Below are 19,385 nucleotides of genomic sequence, written 5' to 3'. Positions count from 1 at the left end.
TGGGTTTTGCTTGTTGTTCTTTTTCTGGCTCCTTCAGGTGTAAGGTTAGGTTGTTAGATTATTTATTTGAGATTTTTCTTGCTTCTTGAGGTAGGTCTGTATTACTATAAACTTCCCTCTTAGAACTGCTTTTGCTGCATTCCAAAGGTTTTGGACCATTTTGTTTTCATTTTCATTTGTTTCCATGTACTTTTTTATTTTCTCTTTTATTTCATGGTTGACCATTCATTTTTTAGTAGCATGATATTTAACCTCGCGTATTTGTGCTCTTTGCAGATTTTTCTTGTAATTGACTACTGATTTCATAGCATTGTGGTCAGAAAAGGTGCATGATATGACTATGGTCTTCTTGAATTTGTTGAGGCTTGTTTAATGGGCTAATATGTGATATGTCCTGGAAAGTGTTCCATGTGCACTTGAAAATGTGTATTCTGCTGTTTTAGGGTGGAATGTTCTGACTATATCTGTTAAATCTATCTGTTCCAGCATGTCATTCAAAGTACTGTTTACTTGTTGATTTTCTGTTTAGATGATCTGTCCGTTGAAGTAAGCGGTGTGTTAAAGTTCCCTACCATTATTGTATTATTATATTAGTTCCTTTGTGTTTGTTATTAGCTGTTTTATGTATTTGGGTACATAAATATGTACAGTTGTTATATCTTCTTGTTGGATTGTCCCCTTCATAATTATATAGTGTCCTTCTTTGTCTCTTGTTAGTCTTTGTTTTAAACTCTAGTTTGTCTGATAGGACTATTGCTACTCTGGCTTTCGTTTGACATCCGTTTGCATGGTAGATATTTGTCTATTCCCTGACTTTCAATCTGCAGGTGTCTTTATGTCGAAAATGAGTCTCTTGTAGGCAGTATATAGATGAAGTCTTGATTTTTTTTTATTCGTTCTATCACCCTATGTCTTTTGATTGAAGTATTTAATCTATTTATATTCAAAGTAATTATTGATAGATAAGTATTATCATTTTATTATTTGTTTTATGCTTGTTTCTCAAGCTTTTCTCTGATCCTTTCTTTATTTCTCTCTTTCATGGTTTGCTGATTTTCTTTAGTGATATATTTGGATTCCATTCTCTTTATTCTTTGCATGTTTATTAGTGGTTTTTAATATATAATTCCCATTAGGTTTATATATAACCTCCTTTGCATATGGCAGTCTGTATTAAATGGATGGTCCTTTAAGTTTGAATTCATTCATTACTCCTCTCCTCCCCAAGTTTTAGGTATATGTTGTTAAATCTTTTATCCTTTTATTTTGTGAGTTCCTTGACTGATTTTTTACAGAAATATTCATTTTTATTGCTTTTATGTTTCCTACCTTTATACTGTCACTTTTGGTCTCTCCTTTCTACTCTAAGAGTCCCCTCTAATATTTCTTGCAGAGCTGGTTTAATGGTCACAATCTCCTTCAGTTTAGTTTTTGTTTGGGAAATTTTTTATCTCTCCTTCTATTCTGAATGATAGGCTTGCTGGAGACAGTATTCGTGGTTGCCGATTTTTCCCGTTCAGCACTTTGAAGGTATAACATGCCACTTTCTTCTGGCTTGGAAAGTTTCTGCTGAAAAATCTCCTGCTGGCCTTATGGGTTTCCCCTTGTAAGTTACTGCCTTCTTTTGTCTTCATGTTTTTAAATTTTTTTCTTTATCACTATATTTTGCCAATTTAATTACAATATGTCCTGATATGGGTCTGCTTTTCTTGATTTTGATGGGAGTTCTCTGTGCCTTCTGGATCTGTGCCTTCTGGATCTGGATATCTGTTCTTCCCCAGATTAGGAAAGTTTTCAGCTATTATTTCTTCAAATAAATTTCCTATCCCCTTTTTTCTCTCTCCTTCTTTTGGAAGTCCTTTAATATAAATATTATTACACTTGATGGAGTCACTGAGTTCCCTAAATCTTTTCTCGTATTGCATATTTTGTCTCTTTTGTTCATCTTGATTATTTTCCATTCCTCTGTCTTCTAGATCACTAAATTCATTCCTCTGCATCTTCCATTCCTGATGTTCATTTCATCAATGTGTTTATCATTTCACTTATTGTACCCTTTATCTCTGCTATGTTATTCCTTATGTGTGTGTTAAGGGTCTCATTCAAGTCTTCCACTCCTTTCTCAATTCAGTGGGTATCCTTATGATCATTACTTTAAATTCTCTATCAAGCATGTTACTTATATGTGTTCAGCTTAGATCTCTGGCTGTGGCCTTGTCCTATTCTTTCATTTGGGTTAAGTTTCTCTGTCTACTCATTTTGTCCAAGTCTCTGTGCCTGCTTCTGTCTGTTGGGAAAGTCAGCATTTCCTGTTCTTGAGGAAAATGGCCTTATGAAGAAGAGGTCCTATAGTGCCCTGCCATATGGTGTCCCTTGTTCCTCCAGAGCCTGGTGCTTCTGGGAGTGTCTCCAGTGTATGTTGCTTGTGTTCTGCTGTTGTGTCCTGGACGCTTTATCTGTCAGGCCACTTGTCTGCAGAGGTCTCTTTGCTTCTTGTGGGCATGGTTTGGTTCCTGCCCTAATTGTAGTGCATTTTAACTAGGTGTGCTCTGGTCTATTTGTGAAATGAGACTGTTGCCACTGCAGCTGGAACAGAAGCTCTGCAAAACTCCCATGTCCGGATACTCAGTGTGAGCAGGAGTTTGAGCCAGTCTTCTGGGGGAAAGGAACCACTGTGCTGGGACTGAGGCAAGTGTGACTGGAGGGGGCGGGCAATGTGTTCCACTTGGTCTAAGCATGTTAAGTAATGAGTGTGGGTACAGGGCTGGTTCCTGAAGGTGGCCCTGTGCTTATGTTGATGGGCGTGGAAATGGCCAGCCAGTTCCTTTGTTCCTGCAGTGGTCTCTTCGTGAATGCTGTCTCTCTGGGATGTGCTTAGAGATGAACAAATAACCCCCTTACCATGGCCCCAGGTGCTCTTCAGATCGCTATTTCCACACACTCTGTGGATTGTTTGCCTGCGTTCTCTCCAAGAGCTACACAATGCTCTCTGGACTCTATTCCAGCCAACCCCTCTGATCTTTAAAACTCCAGGCTTTAAGCCCCACTAGTTTCCAGAAATTATGAAATTTGACCCCTCTCACTTTCCAAGGCAATTGCTATGGGGGTTTCATTTTCTGTTGTACTCCCCATGTGCTAGTCTGTCCCTTACCCTTCTCTGCGACCCTGCCTTCCTCCCCACTGCAGCAGTCATGATCTGTTTCTCTCCCATATCACATCTCTGCACTTCCTACCTTCTTCACTGTGGCCTCTTTTCTGCTTTTAGTTGTGGAGTTTGTTCTACCAGTTTTGAGGTCAATTTCTGAGGTATATAGGATGATTTGGTAGTTATCTAGTTGCATTCATGGGATGAGGGGAGCCTAGGGGCCTCCCACTCTGCCACCATCTTCCTGTCCTTGCTCTATATGTTGTTATTTTAAAATAATTTTAGATAATGACAGTTACAGACACTTAAATATAAGATCAGAGAATCATTCCTTGAAAATCTTCCACGTAAATGAAATTATGCAATTTTTAAATTTAATGTTTTAAAGTTTGTATCGAAGTGTACATAGTTAAAGAAAATCAAATGATATAGATAGGCTTCTGATGAAAATCAAGTTTCCTGGTTCATTCTTTCTACCCCCATTACCCTTCCCTAGAAGTGAATACTTTTAACTATTTGTACTCGGGTGATATTCAGGCAGAACCTGTGTTTACTATCATACTAGTTGTTTGCAGCTCAGTCTGTTTAATTAATTGGTGCTCATGCCATATTGGGGGCTAGAAGTTTTTATTCACTCCTGGTTATTTTTATGAATATTACTTTGATATGTTTATGCTTAATTTGTCTCAATCAACTTTAGGCATTGTCTACTCTAATACTGCAATGATGGATAAAAATTTAGCTTCCTTGGACCATCTTTCCTGCATCTCTTTTTTTTTTTTTTTTAACAGTTTTGAGATATAACTGATACATTATACAATTCACCCCCTAAAACTATACAGTTTAATGGCTTCAGTATATTCACAGAGTTGTGCGACAATTTCTCCAGTCAATTTTAGAACACTTTCATCATCCCCAAAAGAAACCTCTTATCCCTTAGCCCTAAACCTGAAACCTACCCCTCAGCCCTCAGTAATCACTTGTATACTTTCTGTCTCTGTGGATTTGTCCTTTCTGGACATTTTACATAAAGGGAATCATAAAATATGTGGTTCTTTGTGATTGGCTTCCTTCACTTAGCATAGTGTTTTCAAGGTTCATCCACACTGTAGCATGTAGCAATACTTCATTTCTGTTTATGATGGAATAACTTCCATTGTATGGCTATACCACATTTTGATCATCCATTCATCAGTTAATGGACATTTGGGTTGTTTCCACTTTTGGTATTGTGAGTAATGATGCTATGAACTTTTGTATTTGTGTAGATTTTTTTGTGTGGACACATGTTTTCATATCTTTTCAGTTTATACCTAGGAGCAGAATTGTGGGGTCCCATGATAACTATATGTTTAACTGAGAGAGGGTCAGTTTTCCAAAGCAGCTGCACCGTTTTACATTTCCACCAACATTGAATGAAGGTTCCAGTTTCTACACATCCACGCTAACGCTTATTTTATTATTATTATTATTGCCATCTTAGTTACTGTGAAGTGGTATCTCCTTGTGGTTTTGATTTGCATTTCCCTGTTGGCAAATGACGTTTGGCATCTTTTCATATGTTTATTGACTTACATCTTCTTTGGAGAAATGTCTATTCAAATCCTTTGCCTATTTTTTAATTAAGTTGTCTTTTTCTTATTGAACTTTAAGATATTTATATATTCTAGATACAGGCCTCTTATCAAACATGATTTTCAGTTTGCATAAATGTGAGGGTTTATTTCTTGGACTCTGAATTCTATTCCATTGATTTGTCTTTATGCTGCTACTGCAGTGTCTTGCTTACTGTTGCTTTTATAGTAAGTTTCAAATTAGGAGGTGTCAGTCTTCCAACTTTGTTGGTCTTTTTCAAGACCGTTTTGGCTATTACGTGTTCCTTGAATTGCCATATGAATTTTAGGGTCACTTGTCTTTCTGCAGAGAAGCCAGATGGGATTTAAATAGGTATTGCATCAAATCTGTGGGTTAGTTTAGTGAGTATTGCCGTCTTAACAGTATTAAGCCTTCTGGTCTATGAACATGTATGTCTTCCATTTATTTAGGTCTTTAATTTCTTTTTACAATGTCTTATAATTTCCAGTGTACAAGTCTTGCACTTCTTTGGTTAAATTTATTACTAAGTATCATATTCTCTTTGATGCTATTTTAAGTAGAACTGTTTTCTTAATTTCATTATCAGTTTGCTCATTGCTACTGTATGGAATTGATTTTGTACATTGATCTTGTATCCTGCAAACTTGCTGAATTCATTTATTATTTTTTAAAAGTTTTTAGTGGATTTGTTAGGGGTTTATATATATATATATATATATATATATATATATATATATATATATAAAATGAGAGAGAGAGAGAGAGATTATATCATATGAAAATAAGACAGTTTTACTTCTTTTCCAGTTTGGATCCTTTCTGTTTTCTTGCCTAATTGCTCTGGCTAGATACTCTAGCACAGTATTGAAGTGGTGCACGTGGACATCCTTGACCCATCCCTCTTTTTTCTACCTTCTCTTCATTTCTATATACTTTTGCATAGTCAACATCAATAACATAATTGTAATTGAGTCATTCATGCTTTGTCTGTATATCTCCTTTTAAAAAATGGGAACAGTAAACAATGTTTAAAGAAGTATGACTTGTAATGGTTATTGCTCAGTGCGCTGACTATATTTCCTTTTCTATAATTCTAAAGCCACAACTCTAATGACACTGAAAGAATATTCAAATATGTTTTCTATGACATTCATACTCATGACACGTTTTAGTTCGCTTCATGTTTATATCATGGCATTCTTGTACAGATTTTTTTCCTTGGAATTTCTATTGCTTTTCATTTTTTTGTCATTAGAAGAAGAAACCAAACCTATGCTATCCGGTTTTTTTTTTTTTTTTTTTTTTTTTTGAGAGAGAGAGAGAGCAGGGGGTGAAGAGAGGGAGAGGTAGAAATAGAATCTTAAGCAGACTCCACACTCCTATGCAGGGCTCGATCTCCTGACCCCAAGTCATGACCTGAGCTGAAATCAAGAGTTGGGTGCTTAACCAACTGAGCCACCCAGGTGCCCCCATTCTACTTATGTTATGTATATTATTCAACCTCTGATTTATTCTCTCAATATTTATTGTGTCCATTCTTAAAAACCTATTTAATTCCTAATCTAGCTGGGACCAATTTGTTTTTATTTGTACCATATTTTTCTGATGCTGCAGTTTCTTCCTGTAGTTTCTAGTTGTTTTTCTTTTGTTAATAAAGTCTGTGCTTCTCTTGTAGCCTCAAGTTCTTCCAGCCTTTCAACCATACAGTTTATTCTATGGAGTCCCGCTTTTTAGGACACCTGTTTCTTTGTGTCTGTTGGGAGTGTAATTTCTAAGGGTTCCCTTTACCGTGTATGTTGGAGCCATTCTTTTGGGATCCTGTTCTGTCTTTTACTTGGTTTACTCCTTTATTTTGGTAGAATATATCTTGAAGTAACTTGTTAAGAAATAATGTGTGGGAGGTACACTTTCTGTGTCCTTGCCATGACTTATAATTGAAGACTCCATTTAAATCCCAAAATTGATGAGTGCCTTGACCAGTTATAAAATTCTAGTTTGAAATTAATTTCCTGCCAAGGAAATGCTGGTGTCACTCTCTTCTAGCATTCATGTAGCTGTTGAGAAGTCTGATGGGTGTGTAATTCTTATTCTTTTGTAGGACCCCCCTCCCCTGCCCAGTGCTAGAAGCTTTTATGTTTTTTGTCTTTATTCTTTATGTCTGAAATAGCACAGTAATGTGTCTCACTGAAAGCTCTTTTTTTTCTTCAGTTATTTTTTTTTGAGTAATCAGTAGGCCTTTCCATTTTAAAACACATCTCCATTCAGCTCTAGCAAAATTTCTTATATTATTTCTTTCATAATTTCCTCTCCTTTATTTTCTGTGCTTTCTCTTTCTGGAAATCCTATTAGTCAGATGTTGGACCCCACATAATGATTTTATAAACCTTTCTATTTTTTTTTTTTCCTCCTGTGGTTTATCTTATTATTTTTCCTGTGTTTTTTTTTTATTTAAACTCAATTTAGTTAATATGTATTATTAGTTTCAGAGGGAGAATTTAGTGATTCATTAGTTGCATATAACACCCAGTGTTCATTACATCAAGTGCCCTCCTTAACGCCCATCATCCAATTATCCCTTCCCCTCACCCAACACCCTCCAGCAACCCTCAGTTTGTTTCCTAGAGTTCAGCATCTTTTATGGTTTGTCTTCCTTTCAGTTTTCATCTTATTTTCCTTTCCCTTCCCCTGTGTTCATCTGTTTTGTTTTTTAAATTCCACATATGAGAGAAATCATTATGGTATTTATCTTTCTCTGACTATCTCACTTAGCATAATACCCTCTAGTTCCATCCACATCATTGCAAATGGCAAGAGTTCATTCTTTTTGGTGGCTGAGTAATACTCCATTTTATATATATGCCACATCTTCTTTATCCATTCATCTATCAGTGGACATCTGGGCTCTTTGCATATTTTGGCTATTGTGGACATTGCTGCTATAAACATTGGGGTGCAGGTGCCCCTTCAAATCACTATGTTTATATCCTTTGGATAAATACCTTTCTTGTGTTTTCTATATATTTTTTTTATTCTAAGACAGATTTTCTCACCTTTACTTTTCTTTTTATTTCAGCAGTTACGTTTTTAATTATTTGGTTTACCTTTTTTCCATACCATCTTGTTCTTGTTTTATAGGTATAATATATTGAATTTTTCTTGAGGTTACTAGCAGAGTAATCAGGAATGTTGAAACTGATCATTATCTTATATATTTTTTTTTTTCCTGTTCCTTAAATTATTGAATATTTTTCAGTTAGGTTCTTTTTCATTTGTTTTCTTTGTGCCTAAATATTAGACTAGGAGGCCTTTACTCTCAGGCAGGAGTCATTCACCTTTTTTGTACAGGGCTAGATAGTATATCTTTTAGGCATTGTGGGCTAAGAGGCAAATCAAGGATATTATGTAGGTGTTATATATGTATAACATATATTTCCAAAAATTTTTTATCGATGAAAGTAAATTAACAAGTTGATACATTTTTTTGTAATATAGGTCTACTAATGAGAATTGATTTCTTATGGAAACTGGGATTTTGCTTATTGGGATTCAGGATTAGTGTTCCAAATTGATAGCAAATGTTTATATGTTATTCCTGATCTGCAATGAGATTTTACATAGTTCATCCTCAGCAGTGTCTTTTTGTATGGATAGTGTTGTAGGATGAGTAATAGCTTCCCAAAGATGCCCATGTCCTAATCCTGAGAAGCTGTGAATATATTCCTTTTGTGGCAAAGGGGACTTTGCAGATGCGATTTAGTAAAGGAGCTTGAACAGGGGACATTATACTGGATTACCCAGGGGAGCCCAATATAATCACAGAGATCCCTGTAAGAGGGAGGCAGGAGGCTAGAGAAAAGATGCTGTGCTCCTGGCTTTGAGGTTGGAGGAAGGGGCCACAAGCCAAAGAATGTAGGCGACCTCTAGAAGCTGGAAAAGTCAGGGAAACAGATTCTGCCTTAGAGCCCCAGAGGGAACACAGTCCTGCAGACCCACTTTAGATTCTGACCTCCAGAGCTATAACATAATAAATTTGTGTTGTTTTAAGCTATTACGTTCGTGGTAATTAGTTACAGCAGTCATAGGAAACTAAGACAACTAAGTGCTGCCAAATACATAAGTAAATGAGCATATGATTTTATTTTTTTTTAAGGTTTTATTTATTCATTTGAGAGAGAGAGCACAAGCAGGGGGAGAGGCAGAGGGAGAGGGAGAAGCAGATTCTCTGCTGAGCAGGGAGCCCCATGTGGGGCTCGATCCCAGGACCCTGAAATCATGACCTGAGCAGAAGGCAGCCGCTTAACCGACGGAGCCACCCAGGCGCCCCTTGACTGCCCTTCTATGTATGCCTTGAATTATCAGAGGTAACCTGTGCATAATTTCACTACCTAAATATTTTCACTTTAGAGTTTCTTAAACAGGTAACCGGAAATCTTAAAACTTTTACACAATCAGGTTTCTATGATGATATATGTTGCATTCCTGGTGCTATTATAATGCAGAATACTTTTATTAGTATAATAAAGTCCCCCCGAGCATATGATTTTTTTTTTTTTTAAAGATTTTATTTATTTATTTGAGAGAGAATGAGAGACAGAGAGCATGAGAGGGAGGAGGGTCAGAGGGAGAAGCAGACTCCCTGCCGAGCAGGGAGCCCGATGCGGGACTCGATCCCGGGACTCCAGGATCATGACCTGAGCCGAAGGCAGTTGCTTAACCACTGAGCCACCCAGGCGCCCGAGCATATGATTTTAAATGACTCTCTCTCTCAGGCACTTTCAGTTAATTTTTGGTAGGTAGGTAGTAGATGCAGGAGTATTGGCTGATAAGACAAAAGCAGAAGCAGCTGGTGTGAAGAAAGGAGCTCCTTGAAGAGGTTCCTGGCTCAGAGTGGCCATTATTCTGGAGGGTATTATAAGGACATTAAATGAGGATGAAAGGAGAGTCAAACAGGTCAGTAAACAGAAAATAACCCCATCCTGACCTCTGCATACAAAACTGCATATGGCATTATCACTCGGCAGAAAACGAAACACACACAGTCTCTTTCTCCTTCTCTCTCTTTGTTTCACACATACACAGCGCCTCCAAGGGTTTTCCTCTAAAGAAACTGAAAAAGTCGTCTAGGAAGAACCCGGGCAGCTTGTACGGCTGTCCTGCTTTCCAGCAGGGGCGGGCACCCCTCAGTCAGCAGGCCCAGGACAGCCTGCCGCCTGTTTTCGTAAGACCTGCGAGCGAAGAATGGCATTGACATTTTTTAAAAGTTGGGAGGGAAAAATCAAAAGAAGATTAATATTTTGTGGCATGTAAAAATTACATGGAATGCACATGTCCGTGTCCATCCACAGAGTTGTATTGGAACGTGGCCACGCTCGTGTATTTGCCCACCGTCCGTGGGTGCCTTGCGTGACAGCACCTGCCGAGCAGAGCCTGGGTGCAGGGCGCTTGTGGCTTGGCACACTGCAAGTGATAGTTGTGCAATTTTAACTCAGCTGCATTTTGAGTGCCACATGTATCAACGTACCATGTTATTTTAATCCTTCAAAAAAAATTATCAGTGCAAACCTATCATGTCAAAACACAAAAAGTGAACTTCAGATGTTATGCTCTCGAGGCAAAGTGGAGTATGGAATATCTTGGCAGTTAATTAGATAACAGAGCACGTCCAGCATTGTGCTGAAGGAATGCAGTACGTACCAACATTGCACGATTCAGGGGTCAGCACAGTATTCCCGACCTGTAGGAAAAAATGATCAGAAAAATAAGACAGTTTAAAAGAATATCTCATCACAGAATTTATTTACAAAATTTTTTTTTAAAGATTTTATTTATTTATTTGAGAGAGAGAGAATGAGAGACAGCACGAGAGGGAAGAGGGTCAGAGGGAGAAGCAGACCCCCAGCCGAGCAGGGAGCCCGATGTGGGACTCGATCCCGGGACTCCAGGATCATGACCTGAGCCGAAGGCAGTCGCTTAACCAACTGAGCCACCCAGGCGCCCTATTTACAAATTTTTAAAAGCAAAATGAGGTTGCAACCAAAATAAGTCTTCAAGTAGCTCATCTGTTAGCAAAGCAGGGAAAGGCATTTAGCCATGGTGAGTTAATGAAATCACATTTGATTGCAGCAGTAGAAAAGAATGTGTCCTGAGAAAATTTGTTGTGCACTGTTAGCCTTTAGATGAGAACGGCTACCTGGGACTTTGGTAGACACGTCCATATCAGTTGAAGAGCAAGGCAAATTGATTCCCAATTATTGATACTGAAGTTATTGATACTGATCAGTTATTGCTATTTATTAAAGCATCAATGCCAAGTTTGAGACTGAAGAATTAGTCTCTGTATATATTCTCATGGAACAACTGCAGGCAAGGATGCTCTCAAAGAACTTGAGAACTTAGTAATTCAGTAAGACCTGTAATGGAATCTGCTATTTTGTATAACAGTGGACAATGGTAAGAATATGTGTGGTGTAGACAAAAGCTTAGTTGGACAAATGTACAAAGCTTGTGAAAATGCAAGCTGTGTCCAGCTTGTGATTATTATAGTGCTGATTGGCAGGTACTTTGTGGAAAATATTTGAATCTGTCATGTGTTAATGAACCACTACTATCAACCATGAACTCCTTTTCCTCTTGTAGACTTAACCATTATCATTTCTGTGAATTTTTATAAGAAAGAGATGCTGAATATCCAAACCTCTGTATTACACAGGAGTTAGGTTAGCAGCAGTCAAGTTTTACTATGGTTTTTAAACTCAGGGGCTGAAAAATAAAATAAAAAAATAAAAAAAAATAAACTCAGGGGCTGAAATTTTTCCAAATAAGAACCACCCTCAACCACTGTTACGAACACTGAATGGCTTTGGAGATTAGCTTTTGCTCCCTTGATACTGAATTATCAAATTAATGCTATATATTATGTAATATGTTATATTCTAATATTTTAGAAATAGAGTTTAAATTCTGATGATTGAATTAGCTTCTGATAATCTGATGCTTAGTGCTGTTTCTTAGTGAATTGAGTCTAAAATAACAAGGCAAAACAGCACTTATGAGCAACTTTTACTGTAGTAAAGTTATTAGATCGTTAATGTTTGGATCACAGGTTAGGTCACGCTACATTATACACTTCTTTACTATAAAAAGTTAATACATTATGGAATGAATAAGTCACAGGGATGAAAGGCACAGCACAGAGAGTATAGTGAGTGGTATTATTAAAATATTGTATGGTGACAGATTGTAGCCTGTGGTGAGCACAGCGTAACATACAGAGTTGGTGGAATCGCTATGTTATACACCTGAAACTAATGTAACATTGTGTATCAACTGGTACTTAATTAAAAAAAAAGTTAAAGTAAGATGTTAGATCTCCATTCCCACACATTTTTGCTGCAGAAATATTTTCTGAGCTCAAACTATAGTTCTAGTAGTTTCCTTCCCTATTCCACCTTTTATTATGGATTTCTACTTCTTTTTAAAAATTATTTTACATTTACAATATTGGGTCTACAGCAGGAGATAAACATGCTTGCTATCTTGAACTAGGAATAAAAGACATCCTAAATCCTTGTGAACTTTTACCATTTCATGTTAAGAGCTGATTTTATGTTGCTACTAAGCTTCAACAGCTCTCCCTAAAACAGTCTCATTCATTCATTCACTGAGTGGTCTCAGTGTTGGGAGCCATTCACCTCCCGGAGCACAGGAGGTGAAGAGAGAAACATAATTTTAATGCAGGGTCATAACTATGGTAATGGAGATGTGCACAGATGCTGCAGGGAGGATGGGGGAGAGTATGACTGTTTTCATATGGGAAGTAGAGGAAGACTTCACAAAAAGACAGTATTTGAAATGGGTCTTAGAAATTAAAGTCCAAAGTTCATCAGGTGGAGAAATGGCATTTTAGGCCACTGGAACAGCGCATGCACAGGCAGGGAAGGGTCCGAGATTAGAGGACGTGTTTGCGTGTGGCCGTGCATGATAAGAGGAGGAGTGGCAGGAAAGGAGGCTGGGAAGGTAAAGTATGGCCAGATTATGAAGGGCCCTGCACAGTGTGTCCTGAAAATCTGGTTTGGGTTGTAAATCTCGGTTGCAGTGGAGTTGGCTCATGAATTCAAGTGACATCATACTCTATCAGGATTTAATTTACTTTTAGTGATATATCAGCCTATCTGACATAAACATTTCCATCTACTTTCTTAACATTTCCTCTTTATTCAGTATGTTTGCAATATAGAATCCAAATTATAGCACTAGTACAAATTGAATTAAGGCTGAAAATGCCCTTAAGTTTGAGATTTTACAAGTTTTCCTGGGAGCAAAAGACTTTTAAGAAGTAATGATCTGAAAGGGCAAATCACGCTTGATTTTGTTTACACAGTCTTGAACTGTTTTTGCAAATTGTTCAGTTTATTATTTTCTGAAACTTAATTTTCTTTGTTTTTTTTTTAGTGGACAGAAAACTGCAGAAAATCAACCTATCCTCCTTCTGGACCAACGTGAGTAAACATCAGATCTTCAAAACTGACTTTGGCCTTTGTGGAGACTTTTCCCTTATGTAATTATCTCATAAAAATGACAATAATGAAGAAAAATTTAAGTCATGTCTTCTATCCTGAGACAAAATTTTTTTTTTCTTCTGAGACAGATTTTTTTTTTCCAGGTCTGTGTGTTACATATTTGGCTAAGACCCTGGACAAATATTGAAATACCCCATGACTAAAATGCCCATTTCTAGTCTATCAAAATCAGAGAAAAAAAAAAGAATCTCTGTTCTCCAGTAAATTCTGTCAACTGCCAAGCATTTTTTCATCCTGACAAATGCAGAGCTGAACCATGACTTCCTGTGGTACCTGAATATAAACCACCAGATTATATTGGAAGAAAGTGTAGGGTCTTATATATGAAACCTTCAAGAAATAAACGCCTGGCATGATAATCAAAGCTGTCGAGAACAAAACAGGATTAAAAAACATAAGGGAAGGGCCAGTGTCATATTTTAGTGCATTTAATGTTAATATTTTTAATATAATATATGGCCTTTTCAAATCTTTTGTGGCTAAATGGGTTTATGAGAAAAGTTTAAGAATAGCCCACCAGCCCAGAGGATACAGAATGTGGAAAAGTAGAGAAAGGTGTAAGGAAGGGTAATCTTTTTTGCCCTGCTTTCATTCTCTCTGAAAGTAGCTTGCTGCGGGACAGGGGAAAGGAGAGTATAACTTTAAACTGTTAACCTTAGAAATAAAACTGCCAGTTGTTTTACCAGCAAACATGGGTTTACTTGGAAAGAGCAGAGAATTGCAATCCAGGACAAGCAATCTACAGCAAAACCATAGGGAAGCCTGCAGAACAAAAGAGGAGAACGCCTTTCTTCTTCCTGTGGGGGTAGTAAAGTGGTATCTAAAGTACTATCAACTTGCAAGGCTCCTTTCTTTCTGGGTTTCTGCTGGATTGCAAGTTCAAGCCCCATGTTGGGGGTGGAGCTTTCTTTAAAAAAAACATCTTCAAAAAAATAAATGAAAAAAAAAATCTTTCTTTAAAAGCATAAGTGATCAAGAGTCAAGTTTTCCATATCTAGTGGTTTTTCCCCTCAGTTCCAGGAAGGACCTTTCCTGCTTGTCATGTTCTGTGCAGGGAGGAAGGTGCAGAGCAGTTGGAAACCACTTAAAGCCATGTTTGAGTTGACGAGGAAGGTAGGAGAGAACACTCAGGCACTTCCCATCCAAAGTCTGTATCTTCTTAAGGTCTTAAGTGTTGGAGATTTTCTCAGAACATTGAACCAGCATCATCTTATTGGGTTCATTGTTTTTTTAAAAAGTTTGGTAGGGAACAAAATACAAAACTTAAAATAATTATGCAAAGCGGAAGAAGTAACAGAACTCCAAGTTGTATGATGGCTCTAAACTAGGACTCTAGGTCTAAAAGTAGCCAACTGAAATATTTATTGGCACTGATTCTAACTTAGGAGAGAGCTTTTCCCTGTGAAGGCAAACGTAGAGTCATATAGGCCTCCGGGAAGTCTCTGCTTGAAGAGACAATGGAAGCAGAATAGTGAACACAGCCAGGAGCACACAGTACATTTGTAAACGTACAGGACAGGTACATACTGACACTTTGTTAGTAGACCAGTGGTTTAATGCATGTAAGTAGTGGGAATTTTAGAATTGCTGGTAGGGCCAGACAGTTATTTGGTCCAAACCAGAGTCTCTTTTTATCAAGACAACAATTACTAGATTTTCAATATCGTTTCTCCCTTTCTAGAGTCAATTGTTGGGTATCTCTTGTCAATTTTTCTAAATAATCATCTGGGAGAACATTCCTTTGGACTGTGACAGAGGTTTGGCTATTGGTCTCCTTGAGAGCAGCATTTTTGATGGAAATACCAGTGAGGTGGTTTTGTTTGGCCTCCAGGAAGTGAGTCAAGTCTGGCACGCCCAAAAACCTTATTAATAGCGCTGCCGGCAAAAGTATGACATCTAGTACATTTTGGACATAAGAGCCATTTTTAATCTTATCCCCATTGGGGGTAAGGACATCTCATTGTTTCCATAATATTCCAAAGTGATGAACTGCCCCAAAAGCATACTGACTGTCGGTATAAATGTTTGTGGCTTTAGCCTTGGCTAAGGGACAAGTTTGAGCAAGGCCATATATTTCAACCTGTTGGGTAGAAATACCAAAGGTAAAGGTGCTGCCTCAGTGATTTCAAAAAGGAGTTGCGGTAGCATTACCACACAGTATTTACCATTTACATCCTTGAAATAAGAACGCTCAGGAAGTCATGAAAATGCTTGCCTTGCTTCGAAGAGTTTGTTACAAATTGTCGTGAGGGGTCAGAAAGTCCTCTCAACAATCATAAAGGGTATCATCTGGATCCGAATGTAGTCCTTGTTTGGAGATCAGATGCCCTAAGTATCAAACCTGAATTTGAGCAAACTGCTTTTTTTTTTTTTTTTTAACTTTGGAGATTTTTATATCCTTTTAAGGCTACAAATTTTGACAGGTGGATGCTATCTCCTGTGAAGAAGTTTGAGAAGGGGGGATAGAAAAGCAAGTCATCTACATATTTTAACCAAGTAGAGCCTTCCCAAAACTTTCTATCATCCCAGCTTTTAAGGTTTGTGAAAAGTAAGAGGGACTCTGTGAAACCCTGGGGATAAATATGATCGTCCAGCTTTATTGCTGTTCCCAAGTGAAAGCAAAAAGATATTGGCTATTCTCATCAGCGAGAATACTAAAAATGTACTGCATAGTTAAACTATGAAAAATTAGCTTTCAGTAGGAATGGATATCAGTAGCATGTAAAGGTTGGGAACAACAGGATGCCAAGGGAAAACAGTGGTACTTATTACTCTTAGGCCCTGGACAGACCTCCATCCTTAGCCACTGGGTTTTCTTACAGATAAAATAGGAATATTACAGGGGCTAGTGCAGGGGATAGTGAAGCCCTGAGCCTTATAATCTTCTGTTATGGGCCTGATGCCTCAAGGGCCTTCTTGATTTTGATTAATTCTGCAGAGGGGTTCGAGGGATCTATTTGAATCTTGATGGGGAGGTGTACTTTGGATTCTGCCAATATCAGTCGAGGATTTTGCCTGTGAAGGAGGTGGTAGTTGATCCAATAGTAGCAAATAATCAGTGTCTCTAGATGCAGCTCCAGTCAGAGATGGAGCAAATGAAAGATGTGCAAGGGTCATTTAATCCCCCTGGTTGGCTATTTTGATTACTGTTACCAAATTCTAGAATTATTTCCCCTTTGGGAGAAGGAAGTTCTGGCATGATAGTTCTGTGAGAAATCTTGGCCCCGTAAATGAATAGAGATGGATGAATTAAGGGGGAGAAAGGATGCATCTCTCTCAATAGGCCTAGACAAAAGGGAATAGGGTCAGAGATGGGAACCTGTTGAGGTTTATCAGAGACGCACCCCCTCAACTATTTGAACTGTTTTAGTGCTGTGAAGTCGAGACTGCTTTGAAGCAGTGGGGTTAAGCACGCAGAGCGTAGCTCTGGCGTCAACGCAGACAGGAGATTTGTTCCCAGTCTGGAAAGTGGTGTCTGCAGGTCACTAAAGAGGGAGGATTGGGATGAGCACCTTTAGCTCCTTAGGGCCTTGTGTTTGGGAATGAGGAGGAGGTTAGAAAGACTGAGTAAAGGGCTTACAGCACCTGGAGCACTTAAGTTTGTCCCAGCTTTTTAATAATTCCCTGGGTCTTTGCAATAATAGCAGAAACTGGAAGGTTTTTGGTTTTTTTAGGGACCTTCATTTGCCCAAGTTGAAAATTGAAAATTTTAGCAGTCCTTCTTTAGGTGACCCATCTAGGACGCAAGCGAGCCGGTTTGCCAGATTCAATCTGGAGTGAGTATAGTTTTCCATTTCATCCTGGTCCTTTTAAAAGACTCAAGGAGAGGGGCGCCTGGGTGGCTCAATCGGTTAAGCGTCTGCCTTCGACTCAGATCATGATTCCAGGGTCCTGGGATCGAGTCCCGCATCGGGCTCCCTGCTCAGAAGGGAGTCTGCTTCTGCTTCTCCCTCTGCCCTTACCCCTGCTTGTGCTCTCTCTCTCTTTCCCTCCCTCCCTCCCTCTCTCTCTTTCTCTCAAATAAATAAATAAAATCTTTAAAAAAAAAAAAAAGACTCGAGAAATATCCATGTTCAGGTCATTGTTGAACGTAGAGTTAAATGCTACCTGAGTGGATTCAGCATTTAAAGGGAAACCAGAACCTTCTTTAAAAACAATTTGGAGTTGATTGTAGTAGTCATGAAAGAGGTTCATCAGGCTTTTGTGCACAAGCCTGAATTTTTGTTTCCATCGACAGGCTTAGGAAAAGCTACTATAACTGCCCAGTGGATATTCCCTGGGAGTGTTCTAGTGTCTTGCCAAAAGTTAGGAGTCTGTTTCTCTACATGTCCTTCAGGATGTTCCTATCAGACTAGTTTCATCCAGTGTTTGGTCTGACCCTCACAAATAAGCATGTGGACTAATGGATATAAATCTGAGAAACTAGATTGGTAAGTTTGAATAACTAGGGTAAATTCTATAGCAAGCTTATGCGGGGGGGGCGGGGAGGGTGTCAGTCACTTTAGAAAATTCTTTATGGCTCGCATAGTTCCCTTAGTACAGCAAGCATAAGAAACTTGGCATTTCTGTAGATCCTCGGAAGACTCAACTTTAAAGAGGCAGGAGAAGGAGCAGGGAGCATTTCAGAGGAAAAAAAGGAAGTTCAGCTGTGAGAATAAAGGAAAGTAGCACTTGCCAGGTGTCTGGAAACAAAGAAGGTAGAGGAGGAGAAAAAGAGGGCTCCAAAGCCATTTAGACTTCTTTCACTTGTATCAGTTAATTTAGAAATAGTATTTTACAAAGAGGCAAACTCAGAATCCTGAAAGGATTCAGAAGCCTCAAGGTGCCGTCTAAAACAGGCATCCCATTTAGGTTTTTTTGTTTTTTAGTGGCTGTGCTTTCTAATTTACTTTTGGGTAAACCAAGTTTGGGGAGGTCGGAAAGTTCCCCATAAGGGCTATTGAAGTTCTAAATTACTTTTGGTTAACTCAGTCTATTTAGTTATAAATGCATATGCAGAAGGACCATAGTTTTTAAAGATAGACCAGGTGGAGCCCCAGTAGGGGCCTGGTACCCTCAAAGCATTTTGATGACTGGGATTCCATTTCGTAGACGTTTTTCTCAAGAGTAGAGAGAAAAAATGCTAAGTAGCACAGTTTCAACAGAAACAGCCTGTTTCCAGAAGGCATCAGACCAAAGGCCCAGTATGGTTCCAGCAGGAACAATCCAGTTCCAAATTGGAGTCATACCACAAGCCTCGTGCATATCCAGTGGGCACAGTCTGATCCCAAAATGAGTCAGTTCACACTGGCGGAGGAACCGTCTGGTTCCAGACGGGAGTCGGTACAGTTCCAACAGGAACAGTCTGATTCTGTAAAGGAGTCAACAGTTACTCTCCGATGAAACGCACACACACACACACACACACAGCCTTAAGACAAATCCCGAATAAAGCCTGGAGAGCTCGAACACAAAGAGAAGAACACAGGGAACACTTACCCTCCAGCCCCAGGATTGTCAGGAAAGCAGGGAGCCCAGTTGGCTCTGTGGTTAATCGGCACCTGTTTTCTCACCAGCCTTGGAGTTGTTGGGGGTTTTCTCTGGATTCTACTTCTGATCACCGAGTACTGTTAACCTTAAAAAATAAATCTGCCAGTTATGTTACCAGCAAATATGGGTTTATTCAGGAATAGCAGAGAATTATAGTGAGGGACAAGCAAGCTAGGGCAAAACCATAGGCAAGTCTGTAGAACAAGGGAGAGGAGCACTCTTTTCTAGAGGAAAAAGGGAAGTTGAGAAGGCTGTTAAAATAAGTCCACTGGAGTAAACTGGGAGTTGGAAGAGCTTCTCATTGGCCCGGCTGTTGCCAGGGCAACCTTTCTTCCTCTGCTGGAATAGTGAAGTAGTAGTTCAGGGTCGTATCAACTTGACAATGGATCGTGCATCACCACATCAAAAACTAATGATGTATTGTATGGTGACTAACATAACATAATAAAATTTTAAAAAATAAATAAAAAGAAAAGAAAAAAGAAAAAAAGAAAGGCAGCTTTCTTCCTGTTGGGTCTGCAGTTGGGCATGAGAGC

At 38.6% G+C, this 19,385-nt stretch overlaps 1 protein-coding gene across 2 annotated transcripts in view; it reads left to right on the top strand.

Annotated features, from left to right (window-relative positions):
- Window positions 1–19,385, top strand: part of ASAH1 (N-acylsphingosine amidohydrolase 1) — a 49,122-nt gene that overhangs the window by 9,410 nt on the left and 20,327 nt on the right. For both annotated transcript variants that reach the window (XM_078069735.1, XM_036109227.2), the window contains exon 2: window positions 13,193–13,239. Coding sequence is in view for 1 of the 2 variants with exons in the window: in XM_036109227.2 (XP_035965120.1) it covers window positions 13,193–13,239 (47 nt within the window). In the remaining variant the exon portion in view is untranslated. The remainder of the gene's footprint in view (window positions 1–13,192; window positions 13,240–19,385) is intronic.

This window comes from Halichoerus grypus, chromosome 3 (genome assembly GCF_964656455.1).
Source record: "Halichoerus grypus chromosome 3, mHalGry1.hap1.1, whole genome shotgun sequence".
NCBI classification, from domain to species: domain Eukaryota; kingdom Metazoa; phylum Chordata; class Mammalia; order Carnivora; family Phocidae; genus Halichoerus; species Halichoerus grypus.
This window is presented reverse-complemented; position numbering and strand designations above follow the sequence as displayed.